Source organism: Myxine glutinosa, chromosome 4, assembly GCF_964187855.1.
Source record: "Myxine glutinosa chromosome 4, kmMyxGlut1.1, whole genome shotgun sequence".
NCBI lineage: Eukaryota > Metazoa > Chordata > Myxini > Myxiniformes > Myxinidae > Myxine > Myxine glutinosa.
Genome location: NC_136264.1, coordinates 15996627 through 16022371, shown reverse-complemented (window position 1 = coordinate 16022371; position 25745 = coordinate 15996627). Strand labels below are relative to the sequence as shown.

Below are 25745 nucleotides of genomic sequence, written 5' to 3'. Positions count from 1 at the left end.
TCTCTCTATGTGTCTGACTATCATCTTTATCTCTGTTTGTCTCTATGTCTCTCTTTCTTTCTTTTTCTGTCTATCTCTCTCTGTCTGTCTCTCTTTCTCACTTTGTCTCACTCTGTCTATCTCTTTTTGTCTGTCTCTCTCTATGTGTCTGACTATCATCTTTATCTCTGTTTGTCTCTATGTCTCTCTCTCTTTCTCTCTCTGTCTATCTCTCTCTGTCTGTCTCTCTATCTCACTTTGTCTCACTCTGTCTATCTCTTTTTGTCTGTCTCTCTCTATGTGTCTGACTATCATCTTTATCTCTGTTTGTCTCTATGTCTCTCTCTCTTTCTCTCTCTGTCTATCTCTCTCTGTCTGTCTCTCTCTATGTGTCTGACTCTGACTATCATCTTTATCTCTGTTTGTCTCTATGTCTCTCTTTCTTTCTTTTTCTGTCTATCTCTCTCTGTCTGTCTCTCTTTCTCACTTTGTCTCACTCTGTCTATCTCTTTTTGTCTGTCTCTCTCTATGTGTCTGACTATCATCTTTATCTCTGTTTGTCTCTATGTCTCTCTCTCTTTCTCTCTCTGTCTATCTCTCTCTGTCTGTCTCTCTTTCTCACTTTGTCTCACTCTGTCTATCTCTCTCTGTCTGTCTCTCTCTATGTGTCTGACTCTGACTATCATCTTTATCTCTGTTTGTCTCTATGTCTCTCTTTCTTTCTTTTTCTGTCTATCTCTCTCTGTCTGTCTCTCTTTCTCACTTTGTCTCACTCTGTCTATCTCTTTTTGTCTGTCTCTCTCTATGTGTCTGACTATCATCTTTATCTCTGTTTGTCTCTATGTCTCTCTTTCTTTCTTTTTCTGTCTATCTCTCTCTGTCTGTCTCTCTTTCTCACTTTGTCTCACTCTGTCTATCTCTTTTTGTCTCATAATCAAGATAAATTTGGAACAGCCCTTAAACTAACACCAAGCAGATCAATTTTTATATTTAAATATAAAATCATTTTCTCATTAATTCATAATCATAAAATCATTTAATCCGTGTCACCCATGCTATTTATCGAGCAAATTTCGTCAAAAAAAATCGAACGAGTTTTAGTTATGGCGGGAAAACTGAAAAAAATTCTCTATTTAAAACGGGTGTACACGATTGTACACGTGTACGGACCTTACCGACCCGGCAAACAAATCGCCTCATGGTGCACTTCATGAGCCGACTTGCCCGCAGACCAGAGTAAGGCTCTTAACACCCAGCGTATACCGTACGCATATGCAAGCACACGAATAATAGAATCATTTAAACCGTTCCATCCGTGACTTTTTCCTTGGACGGTCGTGACAAAAATCCTTTTACACTCCTTGGATTACCTACGGAATGCAAGTCCCACACACCAAATCCTCCATCTTCAGAATTCATATTTCATAATGGACAGATCCCCAAGACGTCATGCTTACATGCTCACCTTGGCGACGTCCACTCGAAATCCCAGCGGTGCCTCCATAACTGTGGTAGAATTTCGTGTATGACTCGCAGGACTCCAATGACCGGACTCAGGTTTACCAAAAGGTCTGGTTTATTATTCACTTCATTCCATTTACCAAATAATACCGCATTATTCAATGGCTGAGATTAACTCTTTTCCATGGTCCTTTTCGTTCGGCTGATGTTCTTCCGCAGCGCCGTACTCGTTCATTCCATCGTTCCGTCGGGCAGGGCTTTCTGAGGACAAGTGTACTTTACTCAACGTTTGCTCTCGTTATATCGCCAAACTGGACTTAATCTCCTCTCCGCTAATGTCCCGAGGTCATGCATCGCACCGAGTCCTGGCATCAGCTTGCTCCCCCCTGCTGTGATTTCCATTTACACAGCAGGGGGGGGTGCTCTAGCCTGGGGCCTTGACCAGGTGGTTCAAGAGATTACATTGTTCATACACATAAAATGTATCTGCTTTGTTACCAGGTTAATTAATAAGTTACCAGGGCCAATCAATATGTTACACTGAGTTACACTTCCACAATTCCCTCATCTTTTTGTTTTTGTTTATATTAACCATTAATCTAAACATCAATATAAGTAAACAATCAATCACTACTAGTAAACATCATTACAAGTATAAGTAAATAATCAATCACTTTGGTAATCAAATTCCCTTAGGCATACACCGTCATCCTGCAAGAATCACAAAACATTTCGTTGGTCATTGACTTCTTCCATATCGTTCAATCTATTGCATTTGCATCACAAATATATTTTCAAAACAACACTTCACCATCACCAAGATACAACAATTTCACTTCATTTTCAAGTTTTGTACAGCATCTGCACCATCTGGCAAAAAACGTTTGCCTCCACACAAATGTTGACTTTGTTTGAAAGGAAGTGCTGATCACTTGTGTTTGAATCCAGGTATGAAGCATTTTCTCCTAATATCTTCATAGCTCCTGCACTACTTCGTGTAGGATTTCGCTGTTGTGGTAACACTGCGGAGTCATAGACTGACCCTTCTCTCCATGTAGCATTCTTGCCACTTTTTTGCTGTGAACCATAATGATTCCTTGAACAAGGCCTTCACCCAGTTGTAGTCGACTTGCCTCCTCCCTCATTGTGGGTGGGCAGCAAGTATTGGTGTGACGTTGATTGGCCAGCAAGATGTGGAACAGGGATGCCGGATGCATCCACACTGATGTTGGGACCATGGTGTTCAGGTCATTCATGGTCCTTACCAGGAGCAACCAGCAGAATCGTGCACAGCTGTTGTGACAAGGGCACAGCCGTTTTTGCAGCTCCATGCTGGTTCCCCGGACGTTGGTGAAGTAATAACATATGTCCCCGCATTTCACAGAGGTTGCAGGTAAAATGTCGTTGTCCTGCAACTTCTGATGTGGTGAATGTTCGAAGTCTTCGAACAAGAGTAAGTGATCGCCTTTCTTTCATTTGTTGCAGTGTGATCCAGGCAAATGGTCACATAAATTTCCTTGGTGAAGGTAAGCATTCATCTCCAAGTTACACGGGAGAATGTCTTCATCATTCTTTGAGAAAGAGGGTGTATGCCACGATTAACTTCATTTTTTTTTAGCCACAAATTTTCTTTCTCGAACTTCTTCCCAATTCCGTTAGCAATCCCTCCAAAATGTGATCTCGTCTTATCTTTATGCTCAGTCATATCTGAATCTGCTTTCCGCACACACTGAATCAGATAGGGTACATCTTACCATGAAATCAGCATAATCATGTATATCTTCCGACAGTTTCACATTCAACAATTTGTTGTTTTTCCTTAACTCAAAAAGTTATATTCATTTATATGCGTCACACAAATAATATTCAATCAGGTATGTATTTTATTACTAAACTAAGAATAGCATTGTATATGATTACAATCACAAACGGGAATACCTAATTCCCAACAACAATTTTCCCAAACCAACAAATTAAGCATAATGTATTATTACCATAATTCCTCTCCACTTTTTCTTTCCCTCTTTTTTTTTTTTTTTTTTTTTTTTTTTTTTTTTAAACAGTGTGTCACTCGTGGTGATATGAGTTCATTGATATTGTAATTGACACAACTCATAACATTGTCGTTATGCCATTATCTTAATTCTACTGTTTATGTCGCCATAAAAGTCTTCCTTTTCTGGTTCCACATTTCTTTCCTCATTTGTCACTTCATGTATTATCATCGTGTTGTTGGTTACCTTATTCAAACACACCGTCACTAAGGCTTTCAAGCAAGCCACCACTAAAACAATTGCCAATATAACTACTAAACCAACAAACAAGTCTGCTACTCCTTGTATATATTCATATCTATGACATAGTTATATGTCGATGACATTTAACATTATATACCAAACTAACAAGCTTCCTAAAAGGTAAATAAAGAAAATCCCTTAATATGTAACATAATCAGATTATTTGTCTTACCCTGATCCCCCTATCTCCCGGGGTTGAACTCAATCCCCTGATCATGAGTGTAGTTGTGATACATTTTTTCACTCATGCTGTATTAATATCAGCAGGTAATTGTATGTCATGTAGGCAAATAAATGTCACTATTCCAAGTAGGAATATCACATGTTGAAAATGTAATGTTTATCAATGCAAGGGGTGTTAAATGTAATTCAAATGACTGTAAATCATGACTATCATTTTTCTACCACTGAATGTTCTGCTGGGCTGCTAGGTGCAGCCTCATTTTCTGTGGGATCGTCCACCTTAGCCCCATGTGCTTGCTTGCAATGAGAGGCATGAATCCAACTTTCTATTTTGGGTCCATATTTGTTTCTATTCTTATCAATCTCCTATGGTTTATCAATTCGTTCCAAGATACCGCAACCAAAGGTTTTAACCAAAGCTCTACCAAACTATTTCCAATTTGAACAAAAATGCCAGTGAAACAATGATTCGAAGGATTAACTTCAAGGGGTCAATAAATTTATTCTATAGCCAGATCTAATTTTCCCATCCAATAGTTTGCCTTGCCACATGTCATATTATAACACCTTAATAAACCTTCGAAAAAATGTTTCCCATCTCAACAAATTTCCTTTTTTACAAATAGCCATGTGTAACTTACGTATTTAACTACAATTTCCTCTCAATTTGTTTGGCCTAACTGGCCGTAAAAGTGGCTGCCAGCATGCAGTACCGTTTTTATCTACCAAGGAAGTGTTCCACACAAGACCTCTACCAAAATGTTGTTTGTAAAAACAAATCTGGGATTTCTGATTACATGGATGCACACTCTCAGGACATTTTCAGGCTGCTGTTAACAATCCACTACGATGACTTAATTCCTTTACCCACAATCAAATAATTAGTACAAATTGAGGATATTATCCCTATCACATTCTTTTATAGATTCATTATATTGGATCTAATTTTTTCCAATAATTTTCCACTGCTGTAAGGCGGAACAATAGCTCTCATAAGTCTTAGTAATATCGTACTTAATTTGCCCAGCAGAGAATAATTTATTTACTATCCTTTCTCATCTGTTAACCAGTGACTTTGTTTAAACTCCAGAACTGAAAAACCCACAATAGTTCAAACCAGCAAAATTTTCTTTACTCTTTTCCCATATCATCTATGCCTAAAACACATCCATACATACAGCACAATTTATATGCTGATAAAATTCAAGTTTATATATATAAAATCCATGAGCAGAGTATTCTGGGAAGTCAGTGTAAGACCTCTCCCAAATTTGGATGATTTTGTACTTCCTCATTTCCTTTTATGAAGCTCATATCCATAAATAGATGTTATTCTCATATACATTCTATCAAAAATGGAATCCCAAAATTACTCACAATTTTACTATTAATTAATGGCTGCTCATAACCCAGCACATCAAATTTTTTTATATTCCATTTCCCTTGACAAAAGAGATAATGTTCATAATCAAATTATATTTCTATTTTATTTTACGGATTCTCTGGATATTCAATCCCATCCACATATCCCAATCCCATCCACATATAACTATCCATTTCCAGACAGGCACACTGTCGGTGTCAACAATCTTGTAAGATTGAAACACAAAAACACACACACACATGCATTATGCATATTTGTTTGCGTTGGAACCATTATTTACAGATCAGATGGGTGTCAATTTTATTTCAATTTCATAAAATTTGTCAATCAAATTCAAAATGCTTATAGACAAATAAACCAAAAGTCCATTCTTAGAAAACCCTTATGATGTCAAATTGAAATTACCCTTTCTGCCTTCACAATAATCTATCCAAATTTTGACTACACACCCATTTGCATGTCAGTCGACCATTGACCTATCAATCGTGCGGAACAATAGTCCGAAATTCCCACCTGATCATTCTCATCTGTTAACCAGTGACTTTGTTACTTGGTTTGCTAAAAATTGCAACGCAATTGTTCCAAACTTTGTAAATTTAAAATTGCTGTGCCCAAAATAGAAGATCCAATTTTGGCATTTGATCAATTAATTATTAATTTGTTAACAAGCAAAAAGAAAAATGAATCATTCTTGCTCTGAAAACTTTTCAGACACAAGAATCATCGACAGTTATTCATGTTTGTCCAGTAATCTAATTTGTTGAGGCCAATCGTCATTTGGGATTTGTTGCAATGAAGGCCTAATCATTGTCTGAGGTATCGGTCAGCACTGGTACCCTTGATCTTGGTTTACCCTATTAACTTGTCTTCCTTTTGGTATACGGACATCCTCTTTTCCAATGTCCCATCCGTCCACATTTGAAACACCGGTTTCTGTCGTTGTCTGATCTGTGCACCTGTGCACTTGTATTGCTGGGCTGCATCTCTACATCCCTGAGTTGCCACTGCAATCTCTCGTTATCTCCTGAAACACGAAAAAATTCTCTGTACCGTCCTTTTTGGGGAGACAACTGGAAATCTGATGGGACAACTGTCACTTTCGTTCCTAATTTCGAGGGCAGTTGTGCATTTGTCTCCTCCACTGTATCCTGTATCCTTTTTATTTTAAGTTCTAGATCCGTTATCCGTTCTTGCTGTTCCCGTTGTCTGGATTCACCATCCCAAAGATGGAATGCAAGCCAGTCTACCGTTAGATTCTGTCTCTTCCTGGCTTTCAATCTTTGTTCCAATCTTTCCAATCGACTTCGCTCGAATGTACCATCTCTTGGAAACTCCTCATCATGTCCCTTTGTCCACAAATACCAATTCTCGACCTGTCTTATAGCTTCGGCACCATAACGGTCGTACATATGATGTGTACAAGTACCTTTTTGTGGAATTTCTGGTTGTCCTTGTGTATTCTTGCAGGCTCCATTTCCCATTCTGCCTTTTATCAAAGTAGCGTTGGATGTGTTGTAGCTTGTTCCAGGTTCCTCTAAAGCTTCACTCGTACCTCCAGGAAGGGTCTCTCCACCTGTTCACATGGTGATTTCCAGAGAATCTCCCTCAGCTGTGGCTTTTGCACAATCCAATCTCACAGATCAGTATTTGCAGATGAGCCAAAGGGTCAGTATGAAATGGGTGAATCCTCAGGTGTCCGCTCTGTTGACGGGGAAATCACACAATGGTAACCGCACATATATATCTGTATATAAACTCACCACCTTGCTCAATTTTCCCAGGTTGTCTCCACATTGATAATATCTCGCAAAGATATCAAAGCTTCTTTCTTGAGACCGCATTTTCATCAATCAAACAATCAATATATTCAATTCAATTTATTCAGTTCAATTTATTCAGTTAATTTTATTCAATTAAATTCAATCAATTAGATTCAATCAATCAACAATTCAATCAATTATTCAATTTCAATTAATTCATCAATATTCATCAATAAATCAAATTAATCATTTTGGATGACTCCTTGCATAAGCCCTTTCCCCAATGATATCAGGACAGGTCCATCCATTGACTGAGATCGAATTTTATCGGTCGTCACCTCTGGTTCGTACCTCATGTCAATTGATGAATCACCGTCCTGTCCTAGGGTCATATCTGACATATTTCCCCATTTTGCCTGGTCTCCACAAATTTTCTTTGCAACCACTAAAGGCAACTCATCCTTCATTCGTGAGACAGCCAAAATGGATGGCAGATATTAAAGTTCATTGGAAAAATATCTCATCATTTTTCCTTTAATAGTACCCAAAATCTCTTGGCAATTTAAATTTCGTAAAACTCCTGAAATAAGACTGTAAAATTCCTTCAATCATGCTAAATTTTGAAACTCCATCGCTTGTAACACCCAATTGATCCCATAGGGCTTGAAAGTTCTTTCCCACGTTCATGCAATCATTCTGCATTTGAACCCTATGATATCATTCATAATAATCATCATGATTTTATAGTCATGGTCATATCATAGTCATCTATTTAAACGAACATTTCCTTTATCACCACAGCTATGTGGTATAATCAACACTAGAATAAAACTGTACATAGCAACAGGCTACCTCATGGCCACTTAGTATACCTATTGACAATAAGTCATAACAATATCGAATAATCATTGAACAATTCAAAAATCGCTTCCACTGCTCCAGCCGCAGCATTCGTCATTTTGTCTGCTCATCCGCATGACCAAAACGAAATAAAGGGAGCTCAACCATTACACAGCGCTTTTAATGGCGCATGCCATAGGACCTCAACGCAATTTCGACTCGGCCAGAAAAACGAGCAAATTTTGCAGGATGTTAACTGGAATTAGTCGTGAAAATATATCCAAAATACACAAAAATACCCACCTACAAAAATAAACAACAAAACCCAAACAAACCCAAGGTCGACCATATTACACAATTAAATTACACCTTAAATTATTCATTAAATTACTCATTAAATTACTCATTAAATTACATCATTTCAGCATCGTATTGATTGCTGAAATGTTCATGGGTTTGAACACACCTTAAAAGAGGTATGCTTTGCGGTTTTGCCCACCTACCACGTTTAATTAAATTACATCATTTCAGTATCGTATTGATTGCTGAAATGTTCATGGGTTTATACACACCTTAAAAGAGGTATGCTTTGTGGTGTTGCCCACCTACCACGTTGAATTAAATTACATCATTTCAGCATCGTATTGATTGCTGAAATGTTCATGGGTTTATACACACCTTAAAAGAGGTATGCTTTGTGGTGTTGCCCACCTACCACGTTGAATTAAATTACATCATTTCAGCATCGTATTGATTGCTGAAATGTTCATGGGTTTATACACACCTTAAAAGAGGTATGCTTTGTGGTGTTGCCCACCTACCACGTTGAATTAAATTACATCATTTCAGCATCGTATTGATTGCTGAAATGTTCATGGGTTTATACACACCTTAAAAGAGGTATGCTTTGTGGTGTTGCCCACCTACCACGTTGAATTAAATTACATCATTTCAGCATCGTATTGATTGCTGAAATGTTCATGGGTTTATACACACCTTAAAAGAGGTATGCTTTGTGGTGTTGCCCACCTACCACGTTGAATTAAATTACATCATTTCAGCATCGTATTGATTGCTGAAATGTTCATGGGTTTATACACACCTTAAAAGAGGTATGCTTTGTGGTGTTGCCCACCTACCACGTTGAATTAAATTACATCATTTCAGCATCGTATTGATTGCTGAAATGTTCATGGGTTTATACACACCTTAAAAGAGGTATGCTTTGTGGTGTTGCCCACCTACCACGTTGAATTAAATTACATCATTTCAATTAAAACATCGCTTCTACTGCTCCAGCCGCAGCATTCGACACTTTGTCTGCTCATCCGCATGACCAAAACGAAATAAAGGGAGCTCAACCATTACACAGCGCTTTTAATGGCGCATGCCATAGAAACTCAACGCAATTTCGACTCGGCCAGCAAACGAGCAAATTTTGCAGGATGTTAACTGGAATTAGTCGTGAAAATATATCCAAAATACACAAAAATACACACCCACTCAAATAAACAACATTTATTCCGTTCAACAGAACAAACATTTCCTCTATCATGACATGCATGTCTTCAAAATTATATGACCAAGAGGAAAGTAAAATTAATTAAAAACTGCGGGCAGTGATGATCCGGGGACCATAACGCTCCATCCTGATTGGACGAGTGCATGCTAGAGTCGTTAACAACGACAGTCCAGATCCGATTGTTCAAAATTTCAACTCAATCGATCGAAAAATGAACGCAGGGATGCATTTTAAAGGTGCAGTGGCACTAACTGAGTTGCCACGAATATGGCCACAAAATTGCCAATATGGCCATCACAAAATATTTTCCTTAATCAATTGGCTCATAGCATAACCAATCTGCAAGTATTTCATCCGAAGATGTATCTCTGAGGACTTTAAATTAAATAAGTCATTTATAAATCAACGAGTTAATTTATTAAATGATTAATCAATAAATCAAAATTTTCCTTGACAGCCACATCACTTGGTCAGTGTCATGTCCAAATATCAGTTTCCTTACTCAAAAGGTGCCTGAGTTAATGTAATGTAATTACTGTAATAAGATTATTGCAATTACTGTAATGATTACTGTAATTACTGTAATTACCGGAACTGTAATTACTGTAATTACCTCAGGTAATTAGCATCAGCAAAACACAACATTTGAATGTTCCCAAAACGTTGGAGCAAAACGTTGCAACAACGAAAGTGAAACGTTGTGGCGACGTTGTGGAAACGTTTTACAACAACATTATTTCAATGTTGCAGGAAAGTAATGTGAAAAAACGTTCCCAAAAATGTTCTTCTGTCTATCTCTCTCTGTCTGTCTCTCTTTCTCACTTTGTCTCACTCTGTCTATCTCTTTTTGTCTGTCTCTCTCTATGTGTCTGACTATCATCTTTATCTCTGTTTGTCTCTATGTCTCTCTTTCTTTCTTTTTCTGTCTATCTCTCTCTGTCTGTCTCTCTTTCTCACTTTGTCTCACTCTGTCTATCTCTTTTTGTCTGTCTCTCTCTATGTGTCTGACTATCATCTTTATCTCTGTTTGTCTCTATGTCTCTCTTTCTTTCTTTTTCTGTCTATCTCTCTCTGTCTGTCTCTCTTTCTCACTTTGTCTCACTCTGTCTATCTCTTTTTGTCTGTCTCTCTCTATGTGTCTGACTATCATCTTTATCTCTGTTTGTCTCTATGTCTCTCTCTCTTTCTCTCTCTGTCTATCTCTCTCTGTCTGTCTCTCTTTCTCACTTTGTCTCACTCTGTCTATCTCTCTCTGTCTGTCTCTCTCTATGTGTCTGACTCTGACTATCATCTTTATCTCTGTTTGTCTCTATGTCTCTCTTTCTTTCTTTTTCTGTCTATCTCTCTCTGTCTGTCTCTCTTTCTCACTTTGTCTCACTCTGTCTATCTCTTTTTGTCTGTCTCTCTCTATGTGTCTGACTATCATCTTTATCTCTGTTTGTCTCTATGTCTCTCTTTCTTTCTTTTTTTGTCTATCTCTCTCTGTCTGTCTCTCTTTCTCACTTTGTCTCACTCTGTCTATCTCTTTTTGTCTGTCTCTCTCTATGTGTCTGACTATCATCTTTATCTCTGTTTGTCTCTATGTCTCTCTTTCTTTCTTTTTCTGTCTATCTCTCTCTGTCTGTCTCTCTTTCTCACTTTGTCTCACTCTGTCTATCTCTTTTTGTCTGTCTCTCTCTATGTGTCTGACTATCATCTTTATCTCTGTTTGTCTCTATGTCTCTCTTTCTTTCTTTTTCTGTCTATCTCTCTCTGTCTGTCTCTCTTTCTCACTTTGTCTCACTCTGTCTATCTCTTTTTGTCTGTCTCTCTCTATGTGTCTGACTATCATCTTTATCTTTGTTTGTCTCTATGTCTCTCTTTCTTTCTTTTTCTGTCTATCTCTCTCTGTCTGTCTCTCTTTCTCACTTTGTCTCACTCTGTCTATCTCTTTTTGTCTGTCTCTCTCTATGTGTCTGACTATCATCTTTATCTCTGTTTGTCTCTATGTCTCTCTTTCTTTCTTTTTCTGTCTATCTCTCTCTGTCTGTCTCTCTTTCTCACTTTGTCTCACTCTGTCTATCTCTTTTTGTCTGTCTCTCTCTATGTGTCTGACTATCATCTTTATCTCTGTTTGTCTCTATGTCTCTCTTTCTTTCTTTTTCTGTCTATCTCTCTCTGTCTGTCTCTCTTTCTCACTTTGTCTCACTCTGTCTATCTCTTTTTGTCTGTCTCTCTCTATGTGTCTGACTATCATCTTTATCTCTGTTTGTCTCTATGTCTCTCTTTCTTTCTTTTTCTGTCTATCTCTCTCTGTCTGTCTCTCTTTCTCACTTTGTCTCACTCTGTCTATCTCTTTTTGTCTGTCTCTCTCTATGTGTCTGACTATCATCTTTATCTCTGTTTGTCTCTATGTCTCTCTTTCTTTCTTTTTCTGTCTATCTCTCTCTGTCTGTCTCTCTTTCTCACTTTGTCTCACTCTGTCTATCTCTTTTTGTCTGTCTCTCTCTATGTGTCTGACTATCATCTTTATCTCTGTTTGTCTCTATGTCTCTCTTTCTTTCTTTTTCTGTCTATCTCTCTCTGTCTGTCTCTCTTTCTCACTTTGTCTCACTCTGTCTATCTCTTTTTGTCTGTCTCTCTCTATGTGTCTGACTATCATCTTTATCTCTGTTTGTCTCTATGTCTCTCTTTCTTTCTTTTTCTGTCTATCTCTCTCTGTCTGTCTCTCTTTCTCACTTTGTCTCACTCTGTCTATCTCTTTTTGTCTGTCTCTCTCTATGTGTCTGACTATCATCTTTATCTTTGTTTGTCTCTATGTCTCTCTTTCTTTCTTTTTCTGTCTATCTCTCTCTGTCTGTCTCTCTTTCTCACTTTGTCTCACTCTGTCTATCTCTTTTTGTCTGTCTCTCTCTATGTGTCTGACTATCATCTTTATCTCTGTTTGTCTCTATGTCTCTCTTTCTTTCTTTTTCTGTCTATCTCTCTCTGTCTGTCTCTCTTTCTCACTTTGTCTCACTCTGTCTATCTCTTTTTGTCTGTCTCTCTCTATGTGTCTGACTATCATCTTTATCTCTGTTTGTCTCTATGTCTCTCTTTCTTTCTTTTTCTGTCTATCTCTCTCTGTCTGTCTCTCTTTCTCACTTTGTCTCACTCTGTCTATCTCTTTTTGTCTGTCTCTCTCTATGTGTCTGACTATCATCTTTATCTCTGTTTGTCTCTATGTCTCTCTTTCTTTCTTTTTCTGTCTATCTCTCTCTGTCTGTCTCTCTTTCTCACTTTGTCTCACTCTGTCTATCTCTTTTTGTCTGTCTCTCTCTATGTGTCTGACTATCATCTTTATCTCTGTTTGTCTCTATGTCTCTCTTTCTTTCTTTTTCTGTCTATCTCTCTCTGTCTGTCTCTCTTTCTCACTTTGTCTCACTCTGTCTATCTCTTTTTGTCTGTCTCTCTCTATGTGTCTGACTATCATCTTTATCTTTGTTTGTCTCTATGTCTCTCTTTCTTTCTTTTTCTGTCTATCTCTCTCTGTCTGTCTCTCTTTCTCACTTTGTCTCACTCTGTCTATCTCTTTTTGTCTGTCTCTCTCTATGTGTCTGACTATCATCTTTATCTCTGTTTGTCTCTATGTCTCTCTCTCTTTCTCTCTCTGTCTATCTCTCTCTGTCTGTCTCTCTTTCTCACTTTGTCTCACTCTGTCTATCTCTTTTTGTCTGTCTCTCTCTATGTGTCTGACTATCATCTTTATCTCTGTTTGTCTCTATGTCTCTCTTTCTTTCTTTTTCTGTCTATCTCTCTCTGTCTGTCTCTCTTTCTCACTTTGTCTCACTCTGTCTATCTCTTTTTGTCTGTCTCTCTCTATGTGTCTGACTATCATCTTTATCTCTGTTTGTCTCTATGTCTCTCTCTCTTTCTCTCTCTGTCTATCTCTCTCTGTCTGTCTCTCTTTCTCACTTTGTCTCACTCTGTCTATCTCTCTCTGTCTGTCTCTCTCTATGTGTCTGACTCTGACTATCATCTTTATCTCTGTTTGTCTCTATGTCTCTCTTTCTTTCTTTTTCTGTCTATCTCTCTCTGTCTGTCTCTCTTTCTCACTTTGTCTCACTCTGTCTATCTCTTTTTGTCTGTCTCTCTCTATGTGTCTGACTATCATCTTTATCTCTGTTTGTCTCTATGTCTCTCTTTCTTTCTTTTTCTGTCTATCTCTCTCTGTCTGTCTCTCTTTCTCACTTTGTCTCACTCTGTCTATCTCTTTTTGTCTGTCTCTCTCTATGTGTCTGACTATCATCTTTATCTCTGTTTGTCTCTATGTCTCTCTCTCTTTCTCTCTCTGTCTATCTCTCTCTGTCTGTCTCTCTTTCTCACTTTGTCTCACTCTGTCTATCTCTTTTTGTCTGTCTCTCTCTATGTGTCTGACTATCATCTTTATCTCTGTTTGTCTCTATGTCTCTCTTTCTTTCTTTTTCTGTCTATCTCTCTCTGTCTGTCTCTCTTTCTCACTTTGTCTCACTCTGTCTATCTCTTTTTGTCTCATAATCAAGATAAATTTGGAACAGCCCTTAAACTAACACCAAGCAGATCAATTTTTATATTTAAATATAAAATCATTTTCTCATTAATTCATAATCATAAAATCATTTAATCCGTGTCACCCATGCTATTTATCTAGCAAATTTCGTCAAAAAAAATCGAACGAGTTTTAGTTATGGCGGGAAAACTGAAAAAAAATTCTCTATTTAAAACGGGTGTACAAGATTGTACACGTGTTCGGACCTTACCGACCCGGCAAACAAATCGCCTCATGCACATCAGTGGTGCGTTTCTTCGTGGCGCGTGTCAGAAGAATTACACAGCGCAGGAAAAATACGTATTTACAGAAATCGTTAAAAAAACTCGGATAATCGCTAAAATCGTTGTGGCCGGTGTACCATATTGGAAATATATATATATATAAATATAATTCCGTTTCCCGATTCCCTGTCGCTCGCCAAGCGCCGATCAAGTCAAGTGCTTCGAACAAGTGCAAAAAAAAAGTAGTACTTTATCCGTGTGCTGGTGGGTAAACGAGTGTACCGGCCTTACACGTCCTGGAAGCAGATCGTCCCATGGTGCACTCATGGCACGATCTTGCTCCCAGTTCATGGCAAGGCTTCTAATAACCAGCGCATCGAAATCCCATTCGTGATGGCTCACGCCACCTATATCGCGGCATCGGTGTGCAAAGGAGCCCCAGATCACCTGCTCCCCCATGTATGTACCCATAACTTCCAAGTTCGTAAATCATATTGGGCAAGACAAGACACACTCACCTTTTAAAGAAGACTTGCTTGTACAATTGATCGCAGCGGTGCCTCCAAGATTGTCAGGGAATTTACTGGGGGACTCACAGGACTCCAATGACCGGACTCAGGTTTACCAAAAGGTCTGGTTTATTATTCACTTCATTCCATTTACCAAATAATACCGCATTATTCAATGGCTGAGATTAACTCTTTTCCATGGTCCTTTTCGTTCGGCTGATGTTCTTCCGCAGCGCCGTACTCGTTCATTCCATCGTTCCGTCGGGCAGGGCTTTCTGAGGACAAGTGTACTTTACTCAACGTTTGCTCTCGTTATATCGCCAAGCTGGACTTAATCTCCTCTCCGCTAATGTCCCGAGGTCATGCATCGCACCGAGTCCTGGCATCAGCTCGCTCCCCTCCTGCTGTGTAAATGGAAATCACAGCAGGGGGGGGGTGCTCTAGCCTGGGGCCTTGACCAGGTGTTTCAAGAGATTACATTGTTCATACACATTCCTAACTCATTTACAAACCCGTCCCCCACAGAGTTTGCATGTAAAATGCATCTGCTTTGTTACTAGGTCAACCAATAAGTTACCAGTGCCAATTAATAAGTTACACTGAATTACACTTCCACAGTACCGTTGGTTGAATGTTTTTAGGTGCATACGCGGTGTTTTTGTGGCGCCACACCCGAACACGCCCATCTGTCACGTACAGCAAGAACCGGCTTTCATCCGACCAATGAACTCGCCTCCAAGACCGGATGTTCCATCCACGTCGCGCTAGGCACCATGCCAAACGCTCCCTCTGATGTCGTTCGAGTAGCCTTGGACGCTTGATCACTCGTCTTGACCTTAAACCGGCCGATTTCAGGCGGTTCCTCACGGTACGGTGACATAGCCTTCTGTTGGGCAGCCAGTTGTCCTTCAGGAAATGGCTCGAGGCGAAGGGATATCGTCGCACCAGTCTCAAAAGCGCTCTATCTTGGCGGACTGTTGTCACGCGAGGTCTTCCAGACCTTGGGCGGTCCTTCACCGCATCCGTTTCCTGGTGTTTCTGCACCAACCGACTGATCACCGAATGGTGGTAACCAAACGTTCGAGCTACAGCTTTTCTGGACATTCCGGACTCGATCATGCCTATTATCCGCCATCGTTCTCTGTCCGACAACCGTCTACGAGCCACCATTACGAGAAAATGACCATGTAACCCCCACACGAGCTCAGGCGTGACTTGCAATAACCCGTGATGATAGTGCATTTACAGAAAATCACGACCACGTGGATGATAACACGTGCTGCACGAGCGATGGGCGTCACAGATGAGTGCACTCATCTGCATTTCATCAATGGATAATTGCTAATGTCATACCAATCATTATTTGATCTCACATACCTTAGAATATATGCCAATGTATACATATACACAAAGAATATATATTAGGGGGTGCTTACCTTAATTCGTTGTGTAGGGGTGCTTAACTTAATTCTTTGTGTATATATCCCCGCAGCCGAAGGCACATGAGCCGTTATGTTTTTGGGGTGTCCGTTCAGCTGTGTGCGCATGCGTGCGTAGCAGATTTTCATTACCGTGATAACTTTGAACTGCTGAATGGGTTTTGACCAAACTTGCTTTAAGTATGCACTTCTGATGCAATGATGAACTGATTAAGTTTTGGGTTCAACTGATTAAGTTTTGGGTTCAATAGGTCAAAGGTATGGCATTTGAAAATCATTTTGCAGATCACAACTCGAGTTGGAAGCATCGGATGTTTTCTCTCTTCTACTTATCTTTATTGTCTCTCTCTCGTACTCCCACTCAAGTGACCATTATTTATTTACTTCATGTAACTTGTAACCCTCGCCTGAGGAGAGGGTATTGCATTTGAGTCCGTTTGTTTGTTTGTTTGTCTGTTTGTTTGTTTGTCTGTTTGTCCACACAGAATAAATATGATTTTCTCTGCAACCAGTCCGTTTGACAGGAAATTTTCACCATGAGTGCAAATCCACCTGTATAATTTTATAATGACAATTATGACGTCATATGTCACATGGTTCGGCCGCCATATTGGAAAAACCGAAAAACTTTGCACCTCTATATCTCCGAAAGCGCTGAATAGAAAAAATTGAGACATAGCTCTTTGTAAAGAACTCTCCATGGGGAATAAAATATATTAATGATGTTATAGGTGCCTCCATTATGACGTCATAATTCCACAAGTACAAAACTTCATCCTATCAACATTAAATTTCTCGAGCGTCTAGCGAGCATGAATTGGTGGAGAGAAAAAATAAATAATGATGACGTCATCGGTCACGTGGTTCGGCCGCCATATTTGTTTTAACACAAAAGCCTTTAAAACCACTGAAAATACATCCTGGCGAGGGTCTGCAATCTCTGAATGCTCTTTTTCTTGTTTTGTATGTTGAAGGCTCCAGTCACGGATTATATTGTCCTCATCGAGGCCCAGGCCTTTAATAATTGAGATCAAATGTAGGTTGACTTCTAACACGGACATCCATTGATGCATTTTTCTCATGTTCCATTTTCTAATTACGATTATTATTAGTATGATTATTATGATTGCACCATATTTTGTGATGTGTTCTTCTTGGATACCATCACACCGATATACCTAGAACCTCATGGGGCTGCTACAAGTAATGAGATCTGATTGAAATCTTGCAATTAGTACGATTGGTCCAAAGACTTTGTGGTCATATTGGATATTTGAATCTATTTTCAAGAAGTACTCAAAGACTTTGTTCTTCAGAACCGATGAGCAGATCAATTCAAAACTTCACATACATCTTGGATGAACCGATGCCCGTCCAGTTTGTGAAGACTTATTTAGAAAATAAAAATAAAAAGTTAGGAGGTTGATGGATCTCTATGGAGACAGCTGGTATATATAGTAATATAAGTTACAGGCTGTAACGATTATGGTTTTAACACTGGTGGTCATATTTCCTGAATCCACCCTTTGCAGCCATGATGTCACATGATGGAGACACATATGTGGAACATTAATCCTTATTCCGACAAAGAAAAACAGATTTTTGTAGTTTTGTTGGTTTCAAAAATGATCAATTTGAAGGTGTCTCTTGGTTTCTTCTTTCAATTTGGCTTTACTGCCTGAAAGGTTTGAAAGTTGTTAGCAAGTCGAGTTTTATATTATATTTGTTACCATGATTGTACATTATAAACTTGTTTGTGCATTTATGTTCTTGCGGAACCAAAGTCGACTGCATGTGAGATTTCCACTGCAATCTTGTCCTGTAAATGCAACAAATGAATATGGCAAATTTGAGGCCAATACGGTGCTCAAGTTGCTTCTTGATGTGTGCACAAATGTACGCAACTTTGAGCTTCTTTCTTTTTAAACAGCGTGCATTCAACGCCACAGCTGTGATTAGACACATGAAGAAACTGCAACTGGGGTCCAGCCAAGATGGTGCGGGGGTGAGTCCTCCCCCAGGCAGCCCTGCCAAGAGTGATTCTACAAACAAGCAGTGTGAGTTTCGAGTTAGTGAAGAAAGGGAGGGGAGATGCACGCTTAAAGGTGTGTGTGTGTGTGTGTGTGTGTGTGTGTGTGTGTGTGTGTGTGTGTGTGTGACTGCATTGACAGGTCTTACTAACGTCAACCGTCACTCAAAGGGTCTATAGCCCTGAAGATCGCTGAATTCACATTGCATTCAATAACTGTATGATTTTCCCTAAGGATCGCTCAAATGCAAATCTAATTTGCCGGCTGTGCATGTGAGAACGCACATGGCGGGGACACTATTCTTTATGGTTTATAAGGTTTATTATGAAAGAATATGGGGGTTGAGGAAGACGAAACACTATAAATAACGGAACGGACCTGGTGGTCAAAAAACACACGAATGGAGAAAAAGGAAACACACAAGCTTATTGTACAAAGTGAAGAAACCTGAAACCCATTTAGAGGCCACGAAAATACCGGACTCAAAGCAGAACAAAGGGAAATGCAGACGAGAGCTTGAGGTAGGCACGAGCTGGTTTGTCCACAATAATGGCACGATGCAGACTGGTGTGTGGTACAGGGCTGGAGATGAGATGGGCAATGGTGGGGAGATGGCATCCATGATCTCTTAAGCATTCTGCACCAAAGGAGTGTCAAAGATGTCAGGCAACGAAGAAGAGAGAGATAGGTGGACTTTGTCTTGCGCATGTGCGGACGTACCTTTTTAAGCCTTTTGGGCCCACCTTCCAGGACACGGCTGGTCCTATAATTGGCTGTCCCACCACATGGGATGACCCACCTGCTAAAACTTCCCAACTCCATCACACCCTCTGCACCTTACTATACTGCTGAGTGCATGGTTCTCCATAAGCCGCCAGTAATGGATTCCCCAATCATTGCCCGTAGCATGTTTACATGCCCGTTTTCACTCGCCTCAAGTCCTCTACCTATTCTCGCCTGTAGACAGGAGGTTATACACAACACAGCCGTATCCTAAGCTGTTCTATTATGGACGGTCACTGCCTCCTAAGTGGACATATTACATATGACTTACCTTTGATGTACCCCTAACGCAGGTGTAAATGTAACTTACGGACGTTATTGCACAATGCACATGGACGCAAGCTATTCTTAAGACATTCTAGTTATATATCATATGTGATATGGAATGATGGTATGAAATAAAGTGTGTTTGACCAGCTTAACTAATTTGCCTAAAACTAAATTTAATGAACTGTTAGACTCACTCAGGTTTGTATCGCATCGGCTTAAGCGGCTGTCATTTGTCAACAAGTTGCCCTCTTTGTAACCGCAACCGATCGTGTGTTCATGGTCTTTTTCCCACCGCCACTGAAGGTGGACAGAGGTTATGTTTTCAGCCGTTTGTCTGTCTGTCTCTCTGTGAACAGGATATCTCAAACTGTTGTGAACAGCTTCAGATCGAAATTTCGTGGAAGTGTTGGGTGTGGGACAAGAACGAAATGATTACATTTTGGTGAAGATCTGGATCTAGATACTGTAATTTTTAAAGTGATTTTTCACCATTGAGAAATAGGCCCAACAACGATATACAGTACACCACGATATATGAAAAATTTTACAGACAGATTCGGACAAAGCTCGGTGGTTGAGTTGGGTGTATAACAAAGAGCAGGTAATTTAATTTTGGCGAAGATTCGAATCCGCATCCGCTAATTTTTTTAATGATTCTTCAGCATTGAGTGATCGGACTAAAACCGATTACATAGCACGGTATTTCAAAAAGATAAAGACAGATTCAGCCGAAATTTTCTGGATAGGTTGGGTGTGTGACAAGGCTGAATCGATCGATTTTGGTGAAAATCCAACTCCTGATACGATCATTTTCACCATTGATTGAAGTGATTCTTCACCATTGAGAGATGGGGCCAAAAACGATATATATCATAATATCGTAAAAAGTTGTGAACGGCTTTTGCGAAAACTTGGTGGATGAGTTGGTTCGGTGACAAGAACAAGCCTATTAGATTTTGGTTCAGGTCCGTATCCAGATCAGGCATATTGGTGGGATATAAAAGGTAAACTGTTCACCTGCTGGAGGTATGCACTCTGCCGAGTGCCGTTCTCGTTTGTTTCTGCACCCGTCATATGCTACCTGCAGACCCAGATGTTACCAACGCGTGGGTTGCCTCTAATATAGAATTGCTTGATAATTTTCCTCGTTACAAACAAAATATTTTTCTTGTATGAAATCTGTTATTGTTTTTCGATTTTGCATTGAGTTTAACAAGCTTGATTAAAGCAACTCAACAAATCAATCCTAAATATCCCAGTGGCATACACACTACATGACCAAAAGTATGTGGATACCCGTTCTAATTAGTGGATTCGGCTGTTTCAGGCACACCTATTGCTGACAGGTATATATAACCAAGCACACAGCCATACAATCTCCAGAGACAAACATTGGCAGTACAATGGGCCGTACTGAAGAGCTCAGTGACTTTCAACGAAGCATCGTCACAGGATGCCACCTTTCCAACAAGTCAGTTTGTCAAATTTCTGCCCTGCTAGAGCTGCCCCGGTCAACTGTAAGTTCTGTTATTGTGAGGTGGAAACGTCTAGGAGCAACAACAGCTCAGCTGCAAAGTGGTAGGCCACACAAGCTCACAGAACGGGACTGCTGAGTGTTGAACCGCGTAGCGCGTAAAAATCGTCTGTCCTGAGTTGCCACACTCACTACCGAGTTCCAAACTGCTTCTGGAAGCAACTTCAGCACAACAACTGTTCATCGGGAGCTTCATGAAATAGGTTTCCATGGCCGAGCAGCCGCACACAAGCCTAAGATCATCATGCGCAATGCCAAGCGTCGGTTAGAGTGGCGTAAAGGTTGCCGCCATTGGACTCTGGAGCAGTGGAAACGCGTTCTCTGAAGTGATGAATCACGCTTCACCATATGGCAGTGCGACGGACGAATCTGGGTTTGACGGATGCCAGGAGAACGCCACCTGCCTGAATGCATAGTGCCAACTGTAAAGTTTGGTGGAGGAGGAATAATGGTCTGGGGCTGTTTATCATGGTTCGGGCTTGGCCCCTTAGTTCCAGTGAAGGGAAATCTTAACGCTACAGCATACAACAACATTCTAGATGATTGAGTGCTTCCAACTTTGTGGCAACAGTTTGAGGAAGGCCCTTTCCTGTTTCAGCATGACGATGCCCCTGTGCACAAAGCGAAGTCTATACAGAAATGGTTTGTCAAGATCGGTGTGGAAGAACTTGACTGGCCTGCACAGAGCCCTGACTTCAACCTCATCGAACAGCTTTGGGATGAGTTGGAACGCTGACAGCAAGCCAAGCCTAATCACCCAACATCAGTGCCGGACCTCACTAATGCTCTTGTGGCTGAATGGAAGCAAATCCCTGCAGCAATGTTCCAACATCTAGTGGAAAGCCTTCCCAGAAGAGTGGAGGCTGTTATAGCAGCAAAGGGATGGACCAACTCCATATTAAATCCCATGATTTTGGAATGAGATGTTCGATAATCAGGTGTCCATACTTTTGGTCATGTAGTGTATGTGTGGTGCAGAAAAGCAAATTAAACGATGTTAGAAACGACATTGCTTGTTCGCTATCCACAAACGACATTATTTGTTCGCTATCCAAAAACGACATTGCTTGTTCGCTATCCACAAACGACATTGTTTGTTCGCTATCCAAAAACGACATTGCTTGTTCGCTATCCCAAAACAACATTGCTTGTTTGCTATCCAAAAACGGCATTGTTTGTTCGCTATCCAAAAACTACATTGTTTGTTTGCTATCCAAAAACGACATTGCTTGTTTGCTATCCAAAAAACGACTTTGTTTGTTCACTATCCAAAAACGACATTGCTTGTTTGCTATCCAAAAACGACTTTGTTTGTTCACTATCCAAAAACGACATTGCTTGTTTGCTATCCAAAAACGACTTTGTTTGTTCGCTATCCAAAAACTACATTGTTTGTTCGCTATCCAAAAACGGCATTGTTGGTTCGCTATCCAAAAACGACATTGCTTGTTTGCTATCCAAAAACGACTTTGTTTGTTCGCTATCCAAAAACGACATTGCTTGTTTGCTATCCAAAAACGACTTTGTTTGTTCACTATCCAAAAACGACACTGCTTGTTTGCTATCCAAAAACGACTTTGTTTGTTCACTATCCAAAAACGACATTGCTTGTTCGCTATCCAAAAACGACATTGCTTGTTTGCTATCGAAAAACGACTTTGTTTGTTCGCTATCCAAAAACGACATTGCTTGTTCGCTATCCAAAAACGACTTTGTTTGTTCGCTATCCAAAAACGACTTTGTTTGTTCGCTATCCAAAAACGGCATTGCTTGTTTGCTATCCAAAAACGACTTTGTTTGTTCGCTATCCAAAAACGACTTTGTTTGTTCACTATCCAAAAACGACATTACTTGTTCGCTATCCAAAAACGACATTGCTTGTTTGCTATCCAAAAACGACATTGCTTGTTCGCTATCCAAAAACGACATTACTGGTTTGCTATCCAAAAACGACTTTGTTTGTTCGCTATCCAAAAACGACATTGCTTGTTTGCTATCCAAAAACGACTTTGTTTGTTCGCTATCCAAAAACGACATTGCTTGTTTGCTATCCAAAAACGACATTGCTTGTTCACTATCCAAAAACGACATTGCTTGTTTGCTATCCAAAAACGGTATTGCTTGTTCACTATCCAAAAACGACATTGCTTGTTCGCTATCCAAAAACGACATTGCTTGTTTGCTATCCAAAAACGACTTTGTTTGTTCTCTATCCAAAAACGACATTGCTTGTTTGCTATCCAAAAACGGCATTGCTTGTTCACTATCCAAAAACGACATTGCTTGTTCGCTATCCAAAAACGGCATTGTTTGTTTGCTATCCAAAAACGACTTTGTTTGTTCGCTATCCAAAAACGACATTGCTTGTTTGCTATCCAAAAACGATTTTGTTTGTTCACTATGCAAAAACGACATTGTTTGTTCGCTATCGAAAAACGACATTGCTTGTTTGCTATCGAAAAATGACATTGCTTGTTCGCTATCGAAAAATGACACTGCATGTTCGCTATCCAAAAACGACTTTGTTTGTTCGCTATCCAAAAACGACATTGCTTGTTCGCTATCCAAAAACGACATTGCTTGTTCGCTATCCAAAAACGACATTGCTTGTTCGCTATCGAAAAACGACATTGCTTGTTCGCTATCGAAAAACGACATTGCTTGTTCGCTATCCAAAAACGACATTGCTTGTTCACTATCCAAAAACGACATTGCTTGTTTGCTATCCAAAAACGACTTTGTTTGTTCACTATGCAAAAACGACATTGCTTGTTTGCTATCCAAAAACGACTTTGTTTGTTCACTATCCAAAAACGACATTGCTTGTTTGCTATCCAAAAACGACATTGCTTGTTTGCTATCCAAAAAACGACTTTGTTTGTTCACTATCCAAAAACGACATTGCTTGTTTGCTATCCAAAAACGACTTTGTTTGTTCACTATCCAAAAAACGACTTTGTTTGTTCACTATCCAAAAACGACATTGCTTGTTCGCTATCCAAAAACGACACTGCTTGTTTGCTATCCAAAAACGACTTTGTTTGTTCACTATGCAAAAACGACATTGCTTGTTCGCTATCCAAAAACGACACTGCTTGTTTGCTATCCAAAAACGACTTTGTTTGTTCACTATGCAAAAACGACATTGCTTGTTTGCTATCCAAACCGCTGAAGGGATTTTAATCAAACTTGTTTCTTTATTGGACAGTCAACGAGGGCATCTACCCATTATCACGGACAGGGACTACGTGGAGGCATATTGGCGACACAGTCGCCTTGCTCTAGTTTTTTTCGTATTTTGTTGGTGCCTAAAACACTCACATACCCAATAAGAAAAAAATTATATTTAATATGAGATTACACACACACACACTATTTTATAATAATTTAATATTACCTGACGTATAGCTACAAAGGTTCAGGCACTATAAAGCGATTTTTGAAAAGAAAAAAAAATACAGGTATATACAAAAAAGAATTGTTTTTCAAAATGTAATTATTTTCTTTTTTGGCTTACAGCAATCCCCGGCACTCATTGATGAACCTCTGAAATTTGACAAAGATCCGTTCAGCCATCTCTGATAAAATAGCGACACATAGACACACACAGATATAAGCAGACAAACGGCTCTCTTATAGTATAGATGGCTTTGTGGTGTAAATGGGAAAGTGGATCAATCAGTTCATTCAAACCATTTTTCTGACCCTGGATTAGTCAAAACTGGTTGGACACACTTTCTTGCATCAACAAGGTATATGCACAATTGTAAAAAATATGTGTGTTTTGAAGATGATGTGCTGCGAGTCATGGTAAATGGGGAAATGTGAGAAATACTTGATGTGTTTCACCCACAGGTTGATGGGCTGCATTGATTTCCTCACCCTAGCTACACCCTTTACCCTCTCTCCACCGCACCCTTTCCATCTCTCCAAGCAATGATGCTAATGACTTGCAACGGGGTATTCCTGCTCCCCCCTCAAGCTCTCTGCTTGCCTGCATGCTTACAAATAGAATTTCTTGGCATTGCAGTTGGGGAAGGGTGAGGTGGGGTTAGGGTTTTGCAAATATCATAGCCATAAGGGAATCATTATGATCATGGAACTGAAAATGCTACTTCCACTGCATCGGAAAAAAACCCGATTCCCAGTTGGAAAGCTCAGAGTTGCATAATTTTTGCACATTGAGGAAGCTTTTGCACGATGAGACTTCCCATACCGTACCAGCCTGGCTGTCCGGCATGTTGCTCTAGTTCTTCGCTTCTCTACATCTACATGCACGATACCCTGCAGCATGATGATAAGGGCTCTAGAAGAACTGGCATGACCTTCCGACTGTTGGATTCTGACCCTTTGTAAGCTCAGTACATGAGTTTTGTCTGCTTTGTTTTGTTTTTGTTTTCATACTTATATTCACCCAAGTGGTTACAAATAAACATTTCCTCATTTTCACGTGTCCTACCTTGTGTATATTGCTTGCTGGGTGTTGTTTTTGTTGTTGTTGTTGTATAGCCCCGGACAGTACTCTTGAACAAGCCCGTGGCACGGAGACAGCCAATCGACCTCACAGAAGCGACCCAGAGATCCCCCACATCCAAGATGGGGTACCCCCACCTTCACAAATGCAGGGCCATGACAGAGTTAGAGAGAGAGAGAGAGAGAGAGAGAGAGAGAGAGAGAGAGAGAGAGTGTGTGAGGGAGAGAGAGAGAGAAAGAGAAAGACAAGAGGGGAATGGTCCATCGTGCCATGACAAATCCGAGCAGAAGGGAAGAATGTAGAAGATTTGGCCCCAGACTTCCGTTTAGGGGGTACAACCACCACGAAGAGGCGTCCCCGATATCTGTGCTTGGTGGGTGTTTTACATTTTCGTATTTTAAATGGTGAATCATGCTGGACGCACAGCATCTCGTTAGGAGAAATATGCTGATGCAAAGTTTCATTTAAATTGTTGGAGAAAGTGCTGCAAGGATTGTAAACATTTGCCTT

At 39.9% G+C, this 25745-nt stretch overlaps 1 protein-coding gene across 1 annotated transcript in view; it reads left to right on the top strand.

Annotated features, from left to right (window-relative positions):
• LOC144891504 (calcium/calmodulin-dependent protein kinase type 1-like) overlaps positions 1 to 25214 on the top strand; it is a 111208-nt gene extending 85994 nt beyond the window's left edge. Inside the window, exons 4-5 of the mRNA XM_078775125.1 lie at positions 18075 to 18201; positions 24617 to 25214. Of these exons, the coding sequence (XP_078631251.1) occupies positions 18075 to 18201; positions 24617 to 24621 (132 nt within the window). The 3' untranslated portion in view covers positions 24622 to 25214. The remainder of the gene's footprint in view (positions 1 to 18074; positions 18202 to 24616) is intronic.
• Positions 25215 to 25745: the final 531 nt, after the last annotated feature.